Raw genomic sequence first — 25307 nt, 5'->3', positions numbered from 1 at the left:
GCATGTGGCCGTGTGTCATTGAAAATGGCTACAAGCGTGTCATAGGTTTGCCATCACCACTCTAAGCCTTCTATTACTCTTGCTGTGGCTGGAGCTGTCTAAGGTCCTTCTCATACTATTCATTCCGACCTCTCACTCAGAGTCCAAGACACTCAGAGGTCTTAGCTGTGTGACCCTGGGCAAGTCACTTAAGCCTGCTTGTCTAGCCCCTGATGCTCTTCTATTTTAGAACTGATACTAAGACAGAAAGTAAAGGCTTGGAAGGTTGGGAAGACACTTGAAGGGCTCCTGTTTCAGAAACCGTGACCTGAGAATTTCCCTGAACTATTGGTCTTAGTTCTTCCCCAAAACACAACTAGTCATCCAGAGTCCTGAGATAAACACCACAAAAATTCCTGGGGGAATGTTAGGAGCAGGAAGACCTCTTGGAAAAAACATGTCTAGATTGTTAGTGCTGGAGAAGCCCTAATGAGTAGAGGGGACACAGTGAATTTGGGCTGAGGAAGAATGCACCTGGGGTACAATCAGGTCGCTTGGGGAAAGAAGCACTATCTGGCACTTTCTCTTTTAACTAATTATTCTAGATAAATAAGTGTCATGTTTCTAGCTAAAGGAGGAGGACAAATGCAATCAGTACCCTCAAATTTGGGGGATATGAGGCTTAGTCCTAGTCAGACTGCCTTAATTTTGACTTTCGTTCTGTCTGAGACCAAATGCATTTTCTCTTCCTCTGGACAGCCCTTACAAACACAGCAACTGTGTGTCTTTCAAGTTGCCTCCTTCATCCTGTCCCACTTTCTCAGGGTTCTTCCAGGAAGCAGGGGAGCTCCTTGCAGAGTATAATGGGAAAAGACTTGGAATTGGGAGATACCTAGGTTTGAATCCCGCCTCTATCAATCAACCAAGAACCATTTTTAAATACCTACTATGTGCCAGACACTATGAAAAATGCTAAGGATACAAAGAAAGTAAAAAAAAAAGTCTCTACCCTCAAGAAGCTTACATTCTAATGGGGCAGACAACATGTACACAACTAGGTACACAGAAGATATATACAGAATAGGTGCATTGGCAGTACTATGGGATGGAGAAAAGCTTCTGGCAGAAGGTGGGATTCAAGCTGTGCAGCCATGGGAAAATCACTCAACCTTTCAGATTTTACTTCATCAGTAGCATCATAGGGAACAACATTTACAGACCTAACTTTACAGGGCTAATGCAAAAATCAAATGAAATAATGTATGGAAATATAAATGAAAATGATAAGCTGTTGGAGAAGCATCTGCATGGAGTGACAAAAGCTCTGCTCTTGCCATTAGAAGATCTGGGTTTGAGACCAGGCATTTACTCTCTGTGTGACTTGTGAGGAAGATTAATTTAGTATTAGTGTTGGACCTAGCAGGAAGGGCTGGAGGATTCCAAGATGGAATGAAGGAGCAGGAAGTGGAGCTTGGACTCTGAGAGAGACTCCATAGTGGTTGGGACATAACTGTTGCTAACCCTGGGAGATCTCAGATTTAGGGAAAAACTGCATCCAGATTCCCTGGGATCCTGAGAGGTGGAGGCTGTCAGCAGTGGGCAACAGACCTGCAGAGCTGCACCAAGTGGGGAAGTGGTTTGTGATCTGGTGGACAGCATTGTAAACTCACTCTCCCAACCTGGGTACCTTGGATCACCTGTCCTGGTGGAGTTGGCTCCTGGCATCCTGTGACCATCCTTGGATTTACCGTGAGACCCCATTTCAAAGCCATCCTCAGGCCCCTTAGCTGAGCTGACCAAACCTGGCTGGAACCAGGTTTGGAGGAACTTTCCCTGTGACTTCAGTACTGCTTCCTTTGGGGCCCTGCCTGGCTTAGGTCAATAGAATAGTGTAGACAAGTCCTTCCCTTGCCCCTGTGGTTTGCCCTTAGGTTGTAAGTATAGAATCCCTTATTCCCATTCTTTTTTATTGTTTCCCTCAATTAAACTGTTATAACTTTTTTTTTAAAAAAACCCTTACCTTCCATCTTGAAGTCAATACTGTGTATTGGCTCCAAGGCAGAAGAATGGTAAGGGTAGGCAATGGGGGTCAAGTGACTTGCCCAGGGTCACACAGCTGGGAAGTGTCCGAGGTCAGATTTGAACCTAGGACCTCCCGTCTCCAGGCCTGGCTCTCAATCCACTGAGCCCCTGAGCTGTCCCCCTGTTATAAACTTTTACCTATTGCCTGCTGATTCCATAGGCCCTGACCTAGGTGGGCTGAATGGCTGTTGGGCCTAACTGCCATTCCTATTGACAGTTAACAGCTTGGCAGTAAACCCTGGTCTCCCTATCCTGGTTGGTCCTGTCCATCTGACATTCCTCTCTCTCTCACCCCAGTGTGAACCCACAAATAATAATAGTTAGCATCCCTGGTGCCCCACCATTACAGTCTGTGGGGAAAACCTCTTTCCCTCTCACAGGTTTCCCCGACTCTCAGGTGGAGATGCATGCAATCCGTCCCTCACAGTTCAATGAAGAAGGTACTTTGCCAGCCTCCAAATGTTATGTCAATGGGAGTAATTATTATTATTACTATTATTAATCCCTTCCAGCCTGAGTCCTAAGCAAAGCATGTCCCCCTGTCACAGGGCAGAAGGATAGAGGGAGCCCCTCCTCATCCCCTCTCAGCATTTGCCCACCTGCCAGCCACTCTCCAGCCAGCCGCCACTGCCACTAAATGAAAGATGCCTCCTAAGTTCTGAACTTTGGCCTGGTATTTTCCACAGCCTCTCAGAAATGCCAAGTCCTTAAATGTTTTACTGTTGGGCTGTCACACGAGCAGACACAAGCAGACGCAGCTCCCTGAATGTAGTTGGCTGGAAAAAGCCACAGGCTGGGAGCTAAGCATCCCAGCCCTGCTATAGGGATGCTGTGTGACCTTGTTCGAGCTACTTAACCTGCCTGGGTCCTGGTTCCCCTAACAGCAAAATGGAGATCATGAAATAGGTGGCCCTCCTAATCTTCCTCCCAGGGCTGTTGTCATGATTTAATGAGGCACTATTTCTCAAAGTGCTTTGAGACACAAACACTTCCAAAATTCATGATGAACTCATTCTGTGTGTTACCTCTCCACTCAGACATATTGAGAGACAGTGTGGTGGAGAGGTTTCAAGTGCTGGACTTGGAGTCAGGAAGACCTGGGTTCAAATTCTGCCTCTGAGTCTTCCTGACTCGGTTTGGACATGGTCTGGTTTTTAACCAAGATAGGACAAAAGTTTACCTATCAGAGCAACAAGAAAGTGAAAATCAACTAACAGGTCAATCAAGAAACATTTATTAAGAAATAGACCCTGAACAAGGACACATGTTACAACCAGTGAAAATGTGCGTTGGCCATGGGTGGGGGGAGAGCGGGGGGTGAAGGGGAAAGTAGGGGCATAAAGTATGTAAACAGATTAAAAACGAATATTAATAAATGTCTAATAAAAAAGAAACATTTATTAAGTACCTACTATATGCCAGGTGCTGTTCTAGTTGCCTTAAGGAACCTAGTTTGAAAGTTTCAAGTATGAGAAGTTGGGAGGGACAATGGTAAGACTGATAGAAAGGGAAATGTCATAGGTGAAGGACATCTGGGTAGCTCAGTGCATAGAGAGTGAGGCCGGGAGAAAAGAGGTCCTGGGTTCAAGTTTGGCCTCAGATACTTTCTAGCTGTGTGACCTTGGGCAAATCACTTAATCCCAATTGCCTAATCCTTACCATTCTTCTGCCTTGGAACCAATGCTTACTATCCATTCTAAGACAGAAGGCAAGGGTTTAAAAAAAAGTCATAGGTGGGAAGATGATGAACTTGACTTTGAGTATGGATTTAAGACCAGAGAGGAACATGCAAGATGGAGATTCACAGTAGGCAGCTGAAATAGAGCAAAGTAGAAAGGATGGAACTAGAAATACAAGCCTAGGAGTCTTCCAGGTAGAGGTAAGGATTAGAGCTCTGAAAGTGTATAAATAAGCCAAGGAAGCTTAATGATAATACTTAGGACCTATATAATGCTTTAAAATCTGAAAATTATTTAAACATATTTTTATCATTTTATATTCATTCTGGGATTGTCCCTATTTCACAGATAAGGAAATTGAGTCAGGCAGATATCACTAGAGTCTGAGGTTGGATTTGAACTCAGTTCTTCCTGACTCTAAATTCTACACTCTGGCCACTGAACCGTCTAACAGTCTCATAGGAAAAATGAGAGAGGGAAGCAGAGCCTCGTGGGACACCAACATTCAGAAGGGAGGAGAAAAGTGAAGCAGGCAAAGAAGTTACAGTTAGATTAGCAGGAGAGATATACAGAGACAAAAGGAGGCAGAGATAGATAGTACTTTCAGAAATCAAAGAGAAGAGAGGGTCAGTCACATATGACAGCCATGCCAAAGAGGTTAGGAACTGAGAAAAGGCCATTTTATTAAGCAACTAAAGTAATAAGTAAACCTAAAGAGAATAATTTCATTTCAGAGGAAGGGATGGAATCAATCAATTAATGCATGAACTTTTATTAGGCATCTACCATATGTCCAGGACTAGGGTAAGAAACGAAAATACAAAGACAAGAATAAAACAATCTCTACCCTCAAAGAGCTTATATTCTGTCAAGGAAACAATATGAATATTAATGAATGAGAAAGCTTTTATTTAAGTGCTTCCTGTGGCCCTGACACTGTTCTAAGCCCTGGGAATACAAATATAAACAAACAAGACAATCCCTATCCTCAAGAATCATTTTTTTCTAGAAGGGAAAGACAATGCATAAAGGGGGGAAGGGTGTGGTGGGGTGGTGAAGAGCATGGGATCACTCTTATGCAATTCGGTTTGGAAATGGTGGTCAAGAAGTCCTTTGGAGAACTGGTTTGGGGGAATATAAGTGACAAGTTCAGTTCTCAGATATAAATATATGCAAAGTAATACAAGGAAGCCTTTGGATTTGGGGTGAAAGTGGAAAAGCCTCAACTAGGAGGTGATATTTAAACTGAACTTTAAAGGAAGTGGAGATTCTAAGAGGCAGAGGTGAAGAAGAAGGGCAATTCTGTCCTGGAAGACAACCCATGCAAAAGCAGAGATGGATGACATGAGAAGCAGAAAGGGTGGCAGTTTGGTAAGATTGAAGGCTGTGTGAAGGGAATTCATGTGAAAAAAAAAGCCTGCAGGGTAAGTCAAAGCCAGGTTGAAAAGGGCTTGAATTGCCCAAAAGAGGAGTCTGTATTTCATCCTGGAGGCAGTAGGGAGCCATTGGAATTTATTGAGCAGGCGAGTGATGCAGTCAAACCTGTGCTTTAGGAATTTCACTGTAGCAGCCGTGTGGAGGATGGATTGGAGGGGGGAGACATTGGATGAGGAAGATCAATTTGCTATTGTCTAAATGAGAAGTAATCAGGGGTTGAACTTGGGTAGTAGTTGGGTGAGTGGAGAGAAGGGGAAGCCAGATTGCAAAGGGATGAAGAGTGAAACAGTCAAAACAGCCATTATAGATGATTCTTCTTAGAATTTTATCAGTGAAAGGGAGGAGAGAGCTAGTAAGGCAGTTTGAGGGGGTGCACCATGGCAAAGCTTTTGGGGGGATTGGGGAGACCTGAGAATATTGTTAGTTTAAAGGAAAGGAACCAGTTTAAAGGTATAGAGGGAAGATGCACTGTAGGGGTAAGATGAGGGAGGGAGCAAGGTCCTGGATTAGGTTGGAGGTGGGGGGAATGGAAACAATGAGTGGTTACCTCTGCAGGGAGAACAGTCATTTCATCCTCTCAAAAAAGAGGTAGAAAAGGGAGGATGTTGGAGACCAGTTTCACTCTAGCTAGCAATCGAGTTTAAATTAGAATTCGGTTCTCTTTGCTTTCAGTTCATTGATTTTTGTTTTTTTAACCAGCACTTTATTCTGTCTCCCCCAGCTTATGGGAAGAGTAGGGGGGGAAGTCTTAGTTCACCACAAACTCAATATGAGTCAGTAGCCAAAAAGCTACTGTAATCTTGGGCAGTGTTAATGGAAGTCTAATGTCCAGAGTGAGTGACCATCTTGCTGTTCCTGGATTTAGTTTAGGTAACAACTGGAGCACGGATCCAGCTGTGAGTGTCTCATTTTAGGAAGCACACAGACAATCTCTTCCACTAAGGCCCTTGCACAGAGTAGGTGCTTAAAAATGCTTGCGCCGTGGAATTAATTAACGCGTGGGGAGAGGAGATAAGAGAGCTTAGGTTGGATGGCCTCAGCCTTCTCAGTAAAGTGGGTAAGGCTGGCTGCTGAGAGGGGTATGGTTGATGAGGGAGACTTAAGGAGAGAGGGTAAAGGTTTGGAAGAGACAGTGAGAAATTTGAAAGAGAGCTAACAGGAGATGAATAAAAGGATTGCCAAATAGCAGTGGGAACCCAGGGGAGATTAAGTAGCATGAATTTGTCAAGGACCCAAACAGCAGGGTTTTGAGACTTTCTTCAGCAATGCTCAGCAGCCCAGAATGTAAGTGGATTTGTTACTGGTGGGCAACACTGGGGATTGTTGTAATAATTCAACGGTTTCAAAAGAGGAGATTTTTTTCAGCACCTTTCTTATCCCTCACACCCCTCATACTCCATCCCAACCCCTATTGATGATTTCCTTGAGACAAACCCATTCTGTGTTAAAAGAAGTCAGTTCCTTTATCTTTCAGGATCTGAGAAATACTGGCTGAGGCATTTCCAGCCAGGACTTCCTCTGGATGGGCATGTGGCAGGGGAGGGCAGGGGGATGCAGGCACACAAAAGAACAGTGACCATGACTGTTAATGGCCACATGCTCTGAGCCCAAGAAGAAATCATAAAACAAAATACCAGGGCAGCAAAGATCCTCTCAATGCCAGGGAAGCACCTGCCCTTCCTGCCTGCCCTCAGTTCCTCAACATTGAGCCACCATGAGATAATACACACTTGATGAGCTGGAACTTTCTGTTGCTGAGAGCAGGTGGCTGACCTATAAGAAGGCATCCTCCCCAGCTATCCCAGAAAAAGGAGGGGCTGTGGCTGGGAAAGGAGATTGCTCAAGGGAGACCAAGAGCACTTAGAAAACAAAGCCAGCATGGGTTCATCGAGAACAAGTCATGCCAGACTAACCTAATTTCCTTTTTTGACAGGGTTACTAAGTTGGGCAGATAAGAGGAATGCTGAGGATAGAGCATATCTGGATTTTAGCAAGGCATTTGACAGAGCTCTCAAAATAGCCTTGTGAACAAGACGGAGAGATTTGTAACTATTTAAATAATGGAACCCAAAGAATATTGCTTTATAAATCCATGCCAACTTGGGGTAATGTTTCCAGGAGTGTCCAAAGGACTCTGTCCTGAATCAACTCTTGTCTCCTAAAACCTTTATTTTTTGGTAAATTTAATACAGGCATAGCTGGCATTGGCAGAAGTTGGAGGAATAGTTAACACACTGAATGAAAGAGTTAGGATCTAAAAAGATTGCAATGGGCTAGAATAATGAGCCAAATCTAATAATGGCATTTAATATGGATAAATGTAAAGTTTTATGCTTGGGTTCATAAAGTCAACTGCACAAGTATAAGATGTAGAATAACTGGTTTATTAGCATAGATCACAGAATATAAGAGATAGAAAGGACCTTTGAAGTCATCTAGTTCTACCCTCTCATTTTGAAGACGGAGAAATTGAATTCTAGAAAGGCTGAATGACATCCAAACCCACACAGCTAGCAAATGAGTTCTAACTAGACTCTTGGTTTCTCTCTCCTTCCAGTCCAGTAGGTTCTCCCCAAACCCCATTAGTCTTTCCTTTGGCCTCCAGCTTACATGAAGACTTGGTTGTTTTAATGACTATCCTAATCCTTTTCTTATCTATCTTCTCCTCAGTTCTCTTTGTTCTAGCAACAGAGGTCATGCTTGTTACAAGTGGGTGTTTCCCAGGTCTCTGTCCATGGTCGTCTTCTTTTTTTCATTCTATACTATTTCATTTGGTGATCTCATCAATTCCCATGGGCTCAATTATTATATTTATAGCCAAGATTCTCAAATCCAGTCCTAATTTCTCCATTAACCGCCAATCTGACATCTCCAACTACCTAATTGTCATCTTGAACTGAATCTTCTGTGGACATCTTTAATTCAACATGTCCAAAACTGAATTCATTACCTTTCTCCCCAAATCCTCCCTTCTTAACTTTCCTATAACTTTCTTTTTTTTTCCTTTTCTTTTTTTTTAATTTAGAATATTTTCCCCATGGTCCTATTACTTTCTAAAGTAGCATCATCCTTTCAATTACCCAGATTTGCAAGTTAGGAGTCATTCTAGACTACTCACTTACCCCTTCCCCATCCAATTTGTTGCCAAGTCCTATCAATTTTGCCTCTATAGCATCTGTTGTTCCTTCCCTCCTCTGACCTTGCCATTACTCTGATTTAACTTCTTAGCACCCTTTGTCTGAGCTTTTTCAATAGCCTACTGGAGCCTCCATTTAGCTGTTATATTGATCTTTCTAATGCATGCATCTGATCATGTCATACACATTATCCCTCCCCCTCCCCTGAATCTGATCAACTCCAGTGACTATTACATCCAAGATCAAATATGCAATCCTTTGTTTAGCATTCAATGCCCTTCAAAACCTGCTCTCTTTATTGTCTTCTTATATCTTATTCACAGTCCCTCTTACGATCCAGTGACACTGACATCCTTGCTGTTCCTGGCATAAAATACTCTATATCCTTGCTTTGGACATTTTCTTCAGCTGTCCACCATGCTGAAATTCTCTCCCTCATCTCTTCCTCCTGGGTTTCTTGGCTTCCTTTGAGTCCTGCTAAAATTCGACCTTCTATAGGAAGTCTATCCCATTTTCCATAATGCAAGTGCTTTTCTTCTGTTGATTATTACCCATTTCATCTGTTTGTATCTTATTTGTTTGTTTTTCTTTTGCGTATTATGTTCCCAATAAGACTTTAAGCAACTTGAGGGCAGGGGATATTTTTTTGCCTCTTTTTACCCTCCTGAGCACTTATAGAGGAGGTGTTTAATAAATATCTATTGTGGGGTAGCTAGGTGGCTCAGTGGATTGAGAGCCAGGCCTAGAGACTAAAGGTCTTGGGTTCAAGTCTAGCCTCAGACACTTCCTAGCTGTGTGGCCCTGGACAAGTCACTTAACCCCCATTGCCTAGCCCTTACTGCTCTTCTCTCTCGGAACCCATACCCAGTATTGATTCTAAGATGGAAGGTAAGAGTTTTTAAAATAAAATAAAATAAATATTTATTGGCTAATTGACAAACAATGTTGAAAGTCAGCAGTATGACCTAAAAGTCAAACTAGACTTCTAGGAGGGCTTTAAGAGAAATCCAGTGCCCAGAGTGAGAGGAGTGACCTCTGTCCATCATCCTCTGTCTAGGTAGGCCACATCTGGTGAATTGTGTCCAACTGTGAGTATCTCATTTAGGAAGGGCATTGTCAGTCAATTCCTCTAAGGTATTCTCCTTACGTTCCATTAGGGCATGGAGGTGATTCTAGTCATTCAAAGGCTATGTCAAGCTCGTGCAGATCCAACCAAGTTGAAGAGACTAAATTAGACTATGAAGGCCTCTAATGATGAGATAGCAAGAGGAATAAACATTGGACCTTAGAAAGAACTTTCTGACAGAGAGGTATAGGAAGGAGGGAGACTCCAGGGATCTTTCTGAAGATGAGAAGTCCTCCCTTCCTACCAATGACAGGCCAGTTCCTCCAGGGCCATAAAGGAATAGATGATCAAAGATATAGCTAGACTGGTTGGGTAAGCTCTTCGGGGCTTTGAACTATTTGTCCTGTTTGGGTTTTTGCTTTCCATCAGGGGTTAGATCACCATCTGGACCTGTCCCTTTACTCTATGTCATGCTCTTATAAAGGATGGTCTGGGGAGCCAAGGAGATAATAGGATAGTGCACTGAGTCTGGAATCAGGAAGACCTGAATTCAAATCTGGCCTCAAATACTTGCCAACCATGTGAAGGTTAGTCATTTAGCCTCTATTTTCCTCAGTTTCCTTAACATTAAAATGAGGATAAAAATATCACCTAATTCTCAGGATTGTCTGAGGAACAGATGAGATATTTGTAAAGGGTTTGGCACAGTGTCTGGCATATAGCAGGCATTTAACAAATCCTTGTCCCCTCCAACCCTAGATTCTAATTTGGGACCCCAGGCTTCATGGCTTAACCCCTAAAGCTCTTTCCTATATTCAGGTAAATAACTCTAGTTGCAGCCAGTTGAAGGCTGTCAATTATTTAGCTCTGGGGATTCCCCCTCCCTACCTCGCCCATGCACTGATCTTGTCCATTCTCCCTCTAGGGCTGGAAGAAAGAGGGATAGAGAGAACAGATAGAGCAAGAACAGGCAATAGGAGGCTCTTTCAAATTTTATCTTCTGACCCAGGCTCCCACTGAGGGTCTTGGCTGGGTCTAGAGGTACATGCTGAGAAATTGTTTTGGGGAGGAAAAGGCAGTTAGACGAGTATTGGAGTCACCTAAATGCCTTTAGTTATCTGTACCAGTATGGGGGAGTCAACTATTCATGGGACAGGAACCTAGGACTCTGACTAGACTGAAATCTCAATGGGAGACAGACATATTGTCTGCCTTGAGAACCACTTATGTAGCTAAATGCAGCCTAAATTGCTCAGTCACTAAAATGGGGGAGGAGGATTTTGCCCTGGGCAAACTCCATTTGGAGTATTGTGTTTTGTCCTAAAGTCACATTTTGGAGTAGGGAATTATCAATATGGTGATTTTCCAGGGAAGAATGACTTATACAGTACAAGATTTAAAGACTGTGCCAAAGGAAGATCAGTTGAAAGAACTAGTGGTATTTAGTCTGGAGTAGAGAAGATGCAGGGTAGGGCTAGGGAGATAGGATGGTCTTCATCATGGAGAAGAGGGATTAGACATCTCCTTGTCTGTGGAGGAGAGAAAAAGCTTTGGGAGGAAGTATTGGGGACACAGATTTCAGCTTAAGGAAACTAAAAATCTCCTTGTTGAACATGGAAGAGATTGCTTTAGAGGACAGTGAGTTCTATGTCCCTGGAGGTCTTAAAGCATAAACCATAAAAGGGATGCATGATTTGTGGTGGACCAGAGAAATCTTGGAACAACTCCAAGTTTAGGATTTTAGCCTAGCTGTTAGGTAGGTCTTGGGTCCCCTATGTGGTCATTTTCTAGAAATAAGGTACTATTATCCTTTGTCTGTAATTTGGAAGAAAGGAAAGCAATAAGCCTTATTTAATAATCAATTTAAGCATTAAAATAAGCACTTTATAAATATTATCTCATTTGTTCCTTAAAACAACTCTGGGAAGTAGGAACTATTATTATCCCTAATTTTAAGTTGGGAAAGCTGAAGTAAATATAGGTTAGGTGACTTTACCAGGGTCACATGGGCTAGTATGTGTCTGAAGTCAAATTTAAACTCAGGTCTTCCTTGCTCCCAACCCATTACTCTAACCATTGTAGCACCTAATGGGAGTAGATCTGGACACATGATATATCACCAGGACATTAGGATTTCAGAATGTGGCATCATCATTATCTAATCTTAATAAAATAAATCAACTAGGAATATTTGAGGCAGCACAGGGCTGGGGGACACATGATATTGGTTTAATTTCTGACCCTTCTCCCCTCTGTACCTCAGTTTCTTCTTGGGTGAATAAAAGGAGATTGGTAATCCTTTTCCCACTTATCTCCCCAAGCTGTGCTAATTCTTGCCTAGGGCTTTGACCACAGAGGTGCCCTTTCTTCCTCCCTCCTCCCTGCCCTGGGCTCCCTCCCACCTTCATGTTGGTCCATACAGAGAACACTCACTTCTTTGATGAAATTCATGAAGCGACCTCCAAAGCGCCAGGCTTTATGCCGGTGGCACTGCAGTGAATTGACGGTCATCTGCGGGGCCCGCTGATAGCACACGGAGACGATATGGACAGCATCGTACAGCAAAGCCGCATCTGTCTGGAATGGAAGGGGAGGGAGGGGGCAGTGGAGCTGAGGATAGCCTCCCTAAGGCCAAAGGGACCCTCCCTTCTCTTCATCCCCTCTACTGACCCTCCCTGCCCCAGTCACCCTCCTGCACTCAGACCTGTGGCTGCAAAAGAGACTTGGGGCAAGGACAAGTCATTTCTCCATGCCACTGTTGAATGGAGTGACTGCTCCTGAACCATTCCAGGCCAATAGAGATCTCCTCTCCATTTCACAAAAATAGGAAACTGAGGCAGCTGCATGACATGGTACTTGTCCATTGTCATGGCCCCACATATCTCTCTAGATCAGTGATTCTCAAAGTGGGCGCCACCGCTCCCTGGTGGGTGTCGCAGCGATCCAGAGGAGCGGTGATGGCCACACTTTTTTTTTTTGTATTACATTCTATTCTGAGTTCAATAAATAGTTTCATAATTTCCAGGGGGCACTAAGTAATATTTTTTCTGGAAATGGGGCAGTAGGCCAAAAAAGTTTGGGAACCACTGGCCTAGATCCTTGTCTATCTTCCCCAACTGCTAGATATGGGTTAAGGCTGCCCAGGAACCCCAATGCCTCCTGGGGAAGTCTGGCCCGATCCGGTCTGGTCTTGTTAGACTGTTAGTTCAGCCTTTCTGAGAAAAGCTTTATCAGCTCTCCCAACTCCAACAGGAGGGACAGAAAGGTGCCCATCCAGGTGCAGAGAGGCAGGCTGACGTACTCCCATCTCCATGCAGATGCACGCATGCAAGCACACTGATGTTTACACATGCACAGAGGTAGACATGTACCTGCCTACATACTTTCAGACACATAAGAAGCCCAGCTATCTCTGCACACACATAATAATCATACTATATCATATATATAAGTACTTTACATAAGTTCTTATTTTAATACTTCTGCATTATAGTTATTATATTATTATTCTTATTCCCATTTTACTGATGGAGAAAGTAAGGCTCAGAGATGCTAAGTCCATGGTCACACTGTTAGTAAACCTCAAAGACAGGATTTAAAACCAGGTCTTCCTGCCTCCAATTTCAGTGTTCTCTCCACTACACCACACTGAATCTCCATACGTATATGTACATGTATTAAAAAAAAAACACCCAAGGAGCTGCTTCCTTGCACCATATGGGGGTAGTGGAAAAAGAACACAGAATTTGAATGTTCCTCCTGCTTCTGTGTGACCTTGGGTAAATCCCTTCCTCTCCCTGGGCCTCAGTATCCTGTTCTGTAAAATGAAGGGGTTGGGCTAAAGGGTTTCCAGGGGGCTTTTTGGTGCTCAGTCTTTTCATTCTCTTAACCATACATAAACATATGAGCACTTGTTTGAGGACAGGCTTGCTTGCTCAAAGCATGACAAAGATGCCATGGGCTATTATCCTATCTACACATATAACTGTGAAACAAAATGTGTTTATATGCGTGCAAGTTCACACTTACTAGCTTCATTAAAAACACTCAGAAACACACTCAAATATGCGTGTATGATGACAGGTGCCCTAATTTACTTGGTGATCTGCCCATCCTTCTCTTCTGTCCCCCCAACAGATAAATCATCATTAAAAGAGACACCCACCTTTTCTTTTCTTCCTACCAGACTAGTATTGTCAGGAAGAGACTAGGATCCCACTTAGCTTCCTGGGGCTGAAGTCTTTGAGCCCACCGTGTAGATGAGCAGCACAGAAATGGTTCAAATTCACCTCCCACTCAGTGGTGATCATCCACTGAGGGAGACTCGAACTTCACCAAGACCATCATTATGGATGGGCTGGGAGGACCCCCTCCCTGATTCCCCAGCTAGCTCCCCTGCCCTGTCCTGCCCTGCCCTTCGCACCATCATCACCCCATCCAGCAGGCCAGACTCAGCCCTGGGTGCCGCCTGCAGTCTCTCCATGGACCACTTCTCTACGATGGCCGAGACATGAGGATTCTCCACGTTGAGGATTCGGAACCCTGTTAGATTCACTCCAGAGTAGCGGTAGGGTTCAAGGTCTAATGCATAAAGATCCTTTAGAGAGAGAGAGAGAGAGAGAGAGAGAGAGAGAGAGAGAGAGAGAGAGAGAGAGAGAGAGAGAGAGAAGGAAATCAGTTTAAAATAATCTGAACACTCTTCTCAACTGGTCCTCTCCACCCCTCCTACCCAAAGACTGGGAATGGACCAGAGAGGCAGCAAGTTAGTAGAAGAAAATCCTGACCTAGAGTCAGGACACTTGACAGGTGGCTGAGTAAGGCAAAGGACTTAGCACAGTGTCTGGTACATCATAGGTGCTATATAAATGTTTATTCATTCTACTATTATTCCCATTTTATAGATGAGGAAACTGAGGTTAAAATAGGTTCAATGACTTGAGCAGCTAGTAAGCGTCTGAGGCAGGATTTGAACACAGGCCCTGCTGTTGAATGATTTAGGGCAAGTTATTTCCCCTCCATGAGTCTCAGTTTCCTTAAATGTAAAATGGGGACAAAAAAACATTCAACATTATCTTCCTTATAGAATGGGTACTTTATAAACAAACAGTTCCCAAGAAGCTGAATTTACTCCTAAATTCCTCCACTAGCTCTTTTTCAGTTCAGAAGAAAAAACTTCCTTCCCTGAAAGGAGGGACAAAAAAACAAAACAAAAAAAAGGAAGCTGGTAGATATGAGGGGCCTAATGAGATAGAAGGAAAAGCCTTGGACTGGGAATCAGGAAACAGGGACTGGCCTGTTTGGTCTTGTCTAAAATCTATTCCCTTTTTCAAACCTTAGTGTCCTGCTCTGTAAAAAGGGGAGGCTTGGCTTCTTATTCTTGAAGATTTCTTCTAGCTTTGGTATTCTGTGTTCTCAGATCAGCTCTCCCAGCTTTAAAATGCTCCGCTCTATGTACTAAGACTAATTTTGGATCAGATATTTTCCCCCTTCCTAGCTCTAACCTTTTCTGTTCTCAAGTTCCTTCTAGTTTTGACATTCTGTGTTCCAATGTCCATCTCAGCAATGATGTGTGTTCTAAGGGCGCTCTCAGTTCTGACATTTCCTGTTTTAAGGCTCCTCCAAGCTCTGACAAGTCTGTGTTTTAAGAGTCCTCCTAGCCCTGACATTCTGTATTTTAAGGGTCCTTCCAGCTCTGACATTTTCTGTTCTAAGGGCCCCCCCTCAGTTCTGACATTCTCTGTTCTATGGTCTTTTCCAACTCTAGCATTACAGAGACAGGAAACATTGGTGGAGGAGAGACTAAAGAACTTGCAGGTCATGCTACCATTATGTCTCTCCTCTCTCCAGAAGGTCTTGTCTCTGACTGGTGAGTGAGGCATGGCCCTGAGGGTCCTTGTCCATTCTAGAGCTTCTCCTCCCTTCCAGTCTGCCCTGTCTTCTGTCCCTGGTCCCTGCTTGGAGTTGTTCTAGGACTAGCCCATCCCCAGCGGGAGATCAGGGGACTAATTAGGTTTGTTGGGACCCTTTGGTTGTATTTTACTTTCCACAGCTACAATTATCCCAGATTTTATCATCCAAGCCAGCCATATTTACAATTTTTCTGTTGAATTAATTATGTTCTGGAGGAGAGATGAAGGGTAATAAAACTCGAAGCACATAAAACAGAGGCTGCCACCCTGGGCTGGCTGCAGCCTGGCCTGAGATCCTCCTAATTGATACTAAATCCCCTTTGTTCTGCCTTCCCTCACAAATCCATCTTTGGCGCTCTCTCTCTCTCTCTCTCTCTCTCTCTCTCCCCCCTCCTCTCTGTCTCTGTGTCTGCCTCTGTCTCAGTCTCAGTCTCTGTCTCTGTCTATCTCTGTCTCTGTCTATCTGTCTGTCTCTCTCCCTCTTTCTTTCTTCTATTTTTTTTAGAAGGGGAAAAGGAAGGGGTCAGAAGGGGAGCAAAAGTCCTTTTATTCAAGTTATATATCATAGGATAGTAGACTTAGGGTTGGGAGGGACTTTGGATGGGAAAAGAAATTCAGATCCAGATAGAGGAAAGGACAGATCCAGAAAAGAAAAGAGACTTGTCCAAGGTAATACAGCTAGTAAGTAGCACAATCAGAAGATGAACCCAGGATTACTCCTTAAGTCCTGTCATCATCAGAAAAAGGTCTCTTGGCCAAAGCTGGTCCAATAGAACTGAAAACAAGTCTTTCAAAGCAGGATCTTCCAGGCTATGTATGTGCTAGACCATGCTGTGTTCCCTCTAAATAGAGAAGGAATCTGGGGGCAGCTGGGTAACTCAGTGGATTGAGAGCCAGGCCTAGAGACGGGAGGTCCTAGGTTCAAATCTGACCTCAGACACTTCCCAGCTGTGTGACCCTGGGCAAGTCACTTGACCCCCATTGTCTACCCTTACCACTCTTCTGCCTTGGAGCCAATACACAGTATACGGAAGGTAAGGGTTTTAAAAAACAAACAAATAAATAAATAGAGTAGGAATCCCTTGGTAAAAGGTCTTACAGTCAGGTGGCATAATGAATAGAATATTAGTCTTGGGATCATTGAAGACTCCAAATTCTGTCTTAGAAACTTAGGAGTTATATGACTCTAGACAAGTCATTTCACTTTTCTATCCTTCAGTTTCCCTCTCTGTAAAATGAAGGGACTGGATTCAGTGGCCTTTCCAGTTCTATCTTAGATTTCTTTTCTATGTTTTCTCCAGCTCTTAGCATAGTACTTGGGACATAGTAAGCATATAAAATAAATGCCTTTTAATTCAATATAACTAAGAAATTCCCAATGAATTATTCGCTTAAGATTCACTTAAGTGCCTTCCATGTACAAAGCATGGTGGTATGTGCTGGGGTTACAAAAACCAAAGTGAGGGGTAGCTAGGTGGCTCAAGAATTCTAATTCTGAAAGTCATGCCTAGAGATGGAAGGTCTTGGATTAGAATCTGGTTTTAGATTCCTGCTAGCTATGTGATCCTGGGCAAGTCACTTAACCCCCTTTATAGCCCTTACTACTCTAATGCCTTGGAAGCAAATCATCGTATTGATTGTAAGATGGAAGGAATGAGTAAAAAAAAAAAAAGGTGAAACCACTCCTGCTATCAAGGAGCTCTTCTACTAGGAGGAGGTGAATGAATAAAGTATTTGTACAGGTAAGTAAAAAAGACATAATCTGACATATAATGAACCAGGGAAGGCTTTATGTAAAAGGTAACTTTAAAGTCAAGCTTTGAAGAAAGCTGAGGCAGTTAGGTGGTGCAATGGATAGATTTATCTTCCTGAATCCAAATCTGGCCTCAGACACTTACTTTCTGTGTGACCCTGGGTAAGTCACTTTACTCTGCTTCAGTTTCTTTACCTGTCAATGAGCTGGAACAGGAAATGGCAAACCACTCCAGGATCTTTGTCAAGAAAATCCCAAATGGGCTCACAGAGAGTCAGATATGACTGAGCAATCTCAGCAACAAGAGCAACAAAGGATTCTCAAAATCAGAAGTCCAGATATAGGGTACAACTCGTGCTGAATGGAGGCAAGAGTGGGAAGTCTAAGTTCAGAGAACAAGAAATTGGGAGAATGATTCAAAAAATTAAGTATGAAAAGAGGAGTCACAGGAAGTAAGTCTGCAAAGGAATCAAACTTGGTTTTAAATGCTGAGCCCAAAAGTTTGGTTTTTGTTTCAGAAGAGATAGGGAGCCATTGAAGATTTTTGAAATGAGTGTGACATAGTCAGAGTAAGACTTCAAGAAGAATATTTTGGTATTAATGTAGAACAGAGGACACAAGAGACAAGACAACCCTCCTGTGTGCCACCTGAACCAGATTAAAATGTTATTGGGAAATATTTAACAAATAAATGAAAACACAGTAAAACATAGATAATTAATATGTGCTTTTCTAAGTCAATATTTTGTCTCTGGGGGTACTTACATGTGGCTTAGTGACTTCCTCCCATTTCTCTTTGAGTTTAACACTACCTGTATTGCAGGGTACTGGAGAATTGAGAGCTGGGAAATGAATTAAGAAGCCATTGCAAAATTCTGGGTTATAGATGATAAGGTCTTCCACTAGGGGAGTGGCTGTGTGAGTGGAGAGAAGGAAACTTTCATGAGAAGTGCTGTGTAGGTAAAATCAAGATCTGGCAAATGATTAGATGTGAAGGGCAAGGGATAATAAAGCGATGAGAATGACTTTGAGGTTACGAACCTGACGGATAATAAGAAAGATGGTTCCCTTTTCAGAAATGGGGAAGTTTGGAGCATCGGGAATGTCTCCTTAAGAAACAAGTAAGCCCAGCAACAATAGAGGTCTCCAAGTAGAGGTTGGAGGACCAGGGAATTCCTGCTTAAGTAGGGATTAGATTTACATGCCTTCTGGCTCTGCTAATTTATGCCTGTGTGACCTTAGTCAAGTCATTTAACCTTTTGGGGGCATTATTGGTAAAAAAAATGAGGATAGACTTGGATGATCTCTGAGGTCCCTTTTAGCTCTCAATCCTTCATTCATTTTTAATGATGCTGCTCCTTTAGGAGGAGGTGGATGAGAGCTGGAGTTTGGAGGGATACACTGATCTTGGGGCAGGACAAGAAGGACCCCAAGAAGAAGGACCTGCCTCCACCCTTGTTCAAGCACTCTAATCTTTTGAAAGGCAGGGAGGAAGGGATGGTCCCCACACTGCTCGCTCTTCTATGTACTCCTCCATCTCCCAGGCTGTCTCCCCCCCACCCCTTAAGCTGCACCTGTTTCTCAAGGGAGAAATCCCAGCCTTAGCATTTTTCTCAGAAGCTGCATCAGAATGAGCCAATTCTGAGAGCACTAGGAGAGGAGGACGCAGGACAAGACAGCCCCTGGCAGAGAGAAGAAAGGCAGCTTTTGGCCCCTTGGCTCAGCTCCACATTTCTGCTGGATTTTTGGAAACCAAGCAAGTTTCTGCCTCTACAAAGGGTTCTGCTTAGAAACCAAGGCGGGAGTGGGTGGGCGAGGAATGGGAGACGGGGTCTTGGCGAGGGCTGTGGAAGAAGAGAGGTTAGGAGGAGTAGGTGTAATCAAGAAAGTTTGTTTCCGTGACAAAACCTACAGGCAGAAACAGAGTCTGTTCATCCCACAAGTTCAATCAAAAAGCAAAACACATGACATCACTTGTCACATGTCTATATGGGGATGTGATTTGGGGGTTAGGCATTGAAAATTGCTCTATGGCAAAAATAAATAATATGGAACTAGGTATCAAGTGACGACGTTTGTACAACCCAGTGGAACCGCTTGTTGGCTCTGGGAGAGGGGAGGGAAAGAAAATGAATCATGGAAACATGAATATTTAAAAATTAAAAAAGTAAACATTTGCTTATTGACTACAGCATAGTAGGAAATATTCAATAAATGGCAAAACTTTTTTTTTAATTCAGGAGGTATGACTTTTTTCCCCACATAGAATCATATTCATTGTCAAAAAAGTATTTTGGAAAAGGTTGCTTCCATCTTAACAGCTCAGAACTCATGGGCAAGTGTTTCTATCAGGCACCATTATCTCCCTGAAAATGAGAGATGTGGACATAGCATTTCCAATATTCAGGCGTCTTAAAGAGTGCTAAGATCAACATTTTTTTAAGTGTTAATGGAGGAATCACAGGCTTCCGTTTTGGGAAATGCTGCTGGGCAAAACAGATGCTGTCAAACAAATAAACAAACCCCAAAAAAGTGCCTGATTTGGGCTGTTGAGACACTCCAAGAACATGACAAATTAAGGGTTGGAAGCATACCTTCAGGACTGGCAGGGCCATTAGCGAGACTTCATTCTTCCCCCAAAATGATGATAATAATCAGACCTTGTATTCAAATGATATTTTCTAATTTACAAACTGCTTTCCTATGCAGTCTCATGTGATCTTTGCAATCATTCTGGTAGATAGGATGACAGGCTCGATGGTCATCTAGTTTAACCCCCTTCCTTTTACAGATGAGAGAACTGAGGCTAAGGAGGAAAAGTGACTTGCTAAGATTCTGATTTTGGCTACTTTAGCATCAGTCACTCCTCCTAGGACTCTGTTTAGAGGATCATAGAACTAGAGGTGAAGGAGAATCATACAGGTCATCTCACCCTGCTCCCTTATTTTATAGATGAGGCAAACTCAGGCCCCAAGAAGGTGACTTGCCCAAGGTCACAAGGGTAGTAGGTGGCAGAGCCACAATTAATTCTGTGTCCATCCAAGATGCTCTTTGCATCATATGACTCTGGCTCCCATTACTCAGGATGAGAAGCATCCTAGCAGTATCCAATCTCCATCATTACCAAGACACATGTCACTGTTAGGACATGAGGACAGCGAAGAAGCTCTTTCCACATCCTTAATTTCTCTCCGCAGCTGGATGGGGCCAGGACCCCGGGCATTATAGGCACTGAACTACTCACAACCTCCCTGCTTGGCAGGAAGTTGTAGCTCTGGATGCCAAATGTTGACACACTGTATTCAGTATCGACTGGGGACCTTTTAGAAACATTCAGTCTAACATAATAGACTAATTCATTAGCACCCCATGGGTCTAGCCGGGGAGATGCTGAAGCACAAGCATCTCGAGCTAGAAAAACACTGCCTTAAGGAATGACAGATTAAAATATCTTTCCCGTGATATAACTGTTAGTGCAGGGAAGTGGCATTAATTGTGATTGCTTATCTATTAATTTATTATAATTCTTTTTTTTTCCACCTCCAGGCATTTACCTACACATGACATGTACGAGGGGCTCAGCTGGGGCTGATTAATACGAGGTTATCTGCAAACGGCTTGGAGCTGCCTGGAATAGATAATGGCAGCTAGGGTAATTAAAATGTCTTCTGCATTTGAGAAATAAGTTTCAGTAATTTTTTAAATGGGTGAGTCTGTGACGTGGGTTTCCGAAAGGGAACAAGATGGATAGCCTTTCACTCTTGACCAAACACGTCTATTTTGGGCCAATTGCCAGGAGTTGGCATGGAAGTCGGAAGGGAGTTCTGTTTTTGTGCCTCTAATTCCGTACAATTCCACCGAATATATTGTGTCATATTAAAGGCATGCATTGAATATCTACCAGTCATGACATCAAGAGGCAGTGTGGTGTAGTGGATAGAGGGTCAGCCTTAGAGCCAGGGATATTTGGGTTCAAGTCCTGCCTCTGGAACATAGGGTACTGTTCAGAAATTTTAGTCATGCTAAGCCATTTTATGACCCCACTTCTTGGCATAAATATGAATGGTTTGCCATTTCCTTTTCTAGCTCATTTGACAGATGAGAAAACTGAGGCAAATAGGCTTAAGTGACTTGCCCAGGGACACATAACTAGCAAATAACTGAGGGTATTTTTGAGTCTGGGGCTTAGCACTGTGGTTCCACCTAGCTGCTTTGAGCCTAAAAGCGTTTTTCCTTAGGGCTCTCATTTTCAGTGGGGACTGATCATTCAATGCTCTGAGCCTGTGTGAAAGGTAAGAGTTGGTGAGAGTTAGAGAAAACAGAGACCTTTGTTCTTCTTGCTTCCAGTGGTTCTAGACTCTCTTCAGTTCCCTGAAGGGAGAGAAAGACTGGGAAGAAACTGGAATGATCAAAGTGCCAGATGCTTTAAATGTCACCATGTCATGGGGTGAAGCAAGTAGGTTCTGCTTCTGGAGCTGAGAAGACCTAAGTTCCATGCCAGATTCAGACACATTAGCTATTTTACCTTCAACAAGTCACTTAACTGCTTCCTGCCTCAGTTTCCCCAAGTGCAAAAATGTGAATAATAATAGCACCTACCTCCCAGGGCAGTTGTTGTGAGAATCAAGTGAGAAAATATTTATAAAGTGCTCCACACAGTGCCTGGCATATTGCAGATGCTTAATAAATGTTTGCTAAGTTTCAGATGCTGGTTTGCATTAGTAGGAAAGCCTTCCATATAAGGAGTTTGCTGTACAACTGAAGTTATAGGTCAGAGACAATTTAAAAAACAGAAAAGGTGTAGTGCTAAGCTCTAGAAATGCAAAACCAAAACCAATCCAGGCACTGCCCTCAAGGTTGGCAACGTATGGCTCTCGAGCCATATCTGGCTCTTTTGAGGGCCAGATATGACTCTTTCTGCAGTAGCCATAAAGTCATTTTTTTTCAGGTGCTGTTACAGGAGGCCTCACTGTGAGCACTGTAAGGCTCTCACGAAATTACATTTTGAAAAATGTGGCGTTTATGACTCTCATGGTCAAAAAGGTTGCCGACCCCTGCTCTAGACCAAGGACAGAGAGTCCAGCCATTCTCTACTGTTTCCTCCAGTGGGTTGGCAAAGGACCCAATGGGAAGACTCTTTTCCTGTCATTGTCACTTGGGGGCATCCTTCTCCTAGGCATCCTGGTCCTAGAAGAAAAGCTCTGGGTGGAGAGGAGAATCTCTCAATTATATATATATAATTGAGATTGGGTAAGGGGCATAGAATATTCCATCCTGAGAGTAGGGCATAGGAAAGAGGCAGACTCCTTGACAACACAGGTCCAGGAGAAGTGATCTCTTCTCTCCCTCCCTGATTTCCTCCACAGCATCAAAGATGAGAAGAGGGTCCATTAAAGACATGAGTTCAAACCAGAGAGTGTCAGAGAAGGGTAAATGACATCTAGCAGGACTGCGAGACCCAGCGTCCCAAAGATATGTCTGAAGGAAGAGCATTGAAAAGTAGAATATTCTATTTTCCCAGAAGCCCCAAAACTTCTGTCAATTTACTTACCCTCCTGGACAGAACAAAAGAGGCTTGTGTAGTGGTATAGCATAGGCTACTGAGAAATAATAGTAATAATAAGTAACAGGAATTATAATAGCTAGCATTTATATTTAAATTTTCAGTTTTGCAAAATGCTCTGCAAATATTATAACATTTAATTCTCACAACAGCTTTGGGTGATAGTTGCTATTATGATCTCTCTTTCATGGATGAGGAAACTGAGGCATACAGAGGTTAAGTGACTTGCCCAAAGTAACATAGCTACAAAGCATTGGAGTCCAGTTTTGAATTTGGGTTTTCCTTAATTCCAAGTCTATCACAGTATCTAGGTTGGATTATAATATCACAGATTTAGAACTAGAAAGAACTTTATAGACCACCCAGCTCATCTTACATCTTACAACATCTTGTTGTCAGGAAATCCTAGGTTCAAATCTTGCCTTAGACATTTAACTAGATGTGTGATGCTAGGGAAGTCACTTCTCCATTCTTAGACTCAATGTCATCATCTATAAAATGGGAACAATCATAGATCCTATATTCATGTTGGCAAACCTATGGCATGAGCCAGAGTGGGTTGCTCCCTTCACCCTCTCCACTGCACCTGAGGATATTTATCACATCACCCACCCTTCTGCCCAGCAGCCCAATGGGAGAACTTCCCTCCCCTGTCTGGGGTAAGGGTGGGGGAGGCTCACATGCGGTTTGAGGTATAGTTTGGGCACTTGATTTCTAAAAGGTTTGCCATCACTGTGCTAGATCATGTGTTATTTCCAGGACCCAATGAGATTATCTGTATAAAGCACTTTGTATACTTTAATGAATCCTAAAGGTATATATAGTAATTGTTATTTATTATCATCAATAGTATTTTTAGCAAAGGAATTGACTGAAGTGAAATGATTTGTCTGAAATCACACAGGCCAGTGTCAGGAGTCAGTCTCTGATCTGAGGTCCTCTGTCTTCAAATCTAACCCTCTTTCTATCATACTAGGCTACCTAATATTTTTATGTATGATTTTGGAGAAGTCACTCTCTCTGAGTCTCAGTTTTTTCATCTGTAAAATGGGAAGATCAGACTAGATCATCTCCAGGTTTCCTTCTAGTTCAATGTCCTCCAGGAGCCAAAAGCCCATATCTTTCCCGACTGTACCTTTCCGAGGCTACATACTCCTACTCTAATGATTGGGGAAGGACTTAGCACTGCGGAATGATCCTTGAAGCAGCAAAGATTGAAACCCCTGGCCATTGCCCTGGAATCCTGTGGTGGGGGAAAGAGATTAGGGTAAGGGAGCGTCCATGAAGCCCTAGGACTTCTGCAAGTGGAAGGTTCCTGTTTTCAAGGATAGATTCCACCCACCAGGGATCCCCAGGGCTTCCCCATGCCAGCCAGACCCGTCTGGCTGCTGGGTAGAGCCCAAGCCCAGCCGGCTGAGACTCTGCAGTCTAATCAAAACACAGAAGGTTAATGAAGGAACTAGCTCACAGCCTGCCATCTTCCGCCGGAGTCGCCTGACCTACAACACTCCCCGGGGATCGGCTTGATAATCTAATAGGTCTCGGGTTGTTGTTGTGTGTATTGGGGGGAGCTCCCCCCTCCCTTTCCCCTCTTCTCTGTCTCTTCATGTCTCGGACTGTGGGTCTTGCCATAGAAATTCAAATTGGTCGGTGCCCGTGGTGATTAGAAAACAGGATTGAAGTCGGAGAAGAATGAGCAACTTCAAAGGAAGCCTTGGCTACTAAACAGCTCAGGCCCCTGGTGGTCCCGCCCGCAGTGCCCGCCAGAGCCCCGGCCAACGAGAGAGGAGGCTGCAGACACTGTCTGTCAAAGAGGAACCCAAGGCCCCCGCAGAAAGCCGGCCAGATTTCAAACGTTCTCGGCGTGCTCAGGGCTATGCATTATGCATCTCCGAGAAAGGGAGAGAGAGAGAAGGCTGACTAAATATTGATGAAGTAGAGGCCGCCTCCAGCTTTCTGATGCGCCCAGAGGCCCCCTGGGCTCGTTTGGTTCGGGCGGCTTCCCCCCACCTCCTCCCCAAAACACAGCAAGAGAAATCACGGAAAAGATTCCAAGATCAGAAACGCGCATGGTCGTCAACAGCCCGGGTCAGGCTGGGCCGCGGCACTCATATGGCTGCTTATGCGGTCAGCGTCAAGGGGCAGGGCTCTGGGGCGGAGAGCCGTTCGCAGTGCCCCCAAAGTGGAGTCCTGGAGGCTATTACAACCCTCTAATTCCGAGGAACTGTAGTTGGGCCCACACATCTGCCCATATGCTCAGAAGCAGTTGGGTAAACATTGCGTGGAAGCCAGCACTCCAGGGCTTTCAGGTGCAGGGGATGTTGGCTGGCTCCTTCCTCACCTTCCTGGGGACTTACTTCAGGGTGGAATTTCTGAACCTAGTTAGAATGGAGGCATATATGGAAGGCCTGGTGCTCTAGAGAACTCCATTCATCCCATCTCTGTGGGTATTTCCCTCTAGGTCAAGCGCTTTAGAATCTAATCTTAAGAAAAATGGGTTTCAGCTTCTGTGTCCCTGAGCAAGCATGGAGCCCTGGAAGAGTGGGGGAGAGATAGATAAGGGAGAGAGGGGAGAGAAGAGGAGAAAGAGACAGAGAGAGGGGAGAGAGAGAAAGAGAAAGGGAGGGAGGGGGAGAGGGGGGAAAGAGAAAGAGAGAGGGAGAGAGGAGAGAAAGAAAGAGGGAGAGAGAGGGAGAGAGGAG

General features: G+C 43.7%; 1 protein-coding gene across 3 annotated transcripts in view; it reads right to left on the bottom strand.

Moving 5' to 3' along the window:
• Nucleotides 1–25307, bottom strand: part of GRIK3 (glutamate ionotropic receptor kainate type subunit 3) — a 350540-nt gene that overhangs the window by 108956 nt on the left and 216277 nt on the right. For all 3 annotated transcript variants that reach the window (XM_044671492.1, XM_044671491.1, XM_044671493.1), the window contains exons 6-7: nt 13804–13977; nt 11814–11957 (exon numbers count right to left, since the gene is read on the bottom strand). In XM_044671492.1, the coding sequence (XP_044527427.1) occupies nt 11814–11957; nt 13804–13977 (318 nt within the window). The remainder of the gene's footprint in view (nt 1–11813; nt 11958–13803; nt 13978–25307) is intronic.

The sequence above is a fragment of the Gracilinanus agilis genome, chromosome 3 (assembly GCF_016433145.1).
Source record: "Gracilinanus agilis isolate LMUSP501 chromosome 3, AgileGrace, whole genome shotgun sequence".
NCBI classification, from domain to species: domain Eukaryota; kingdom Metazoa; phylum Chordata; class Mammalia; order Didelphimorphia; family Didelphidae; genus Gracilinanus; species Gracilinanus agilis.
This window is presented reverse-complemented; position numbering and strand designations above follow the sequence as displayed.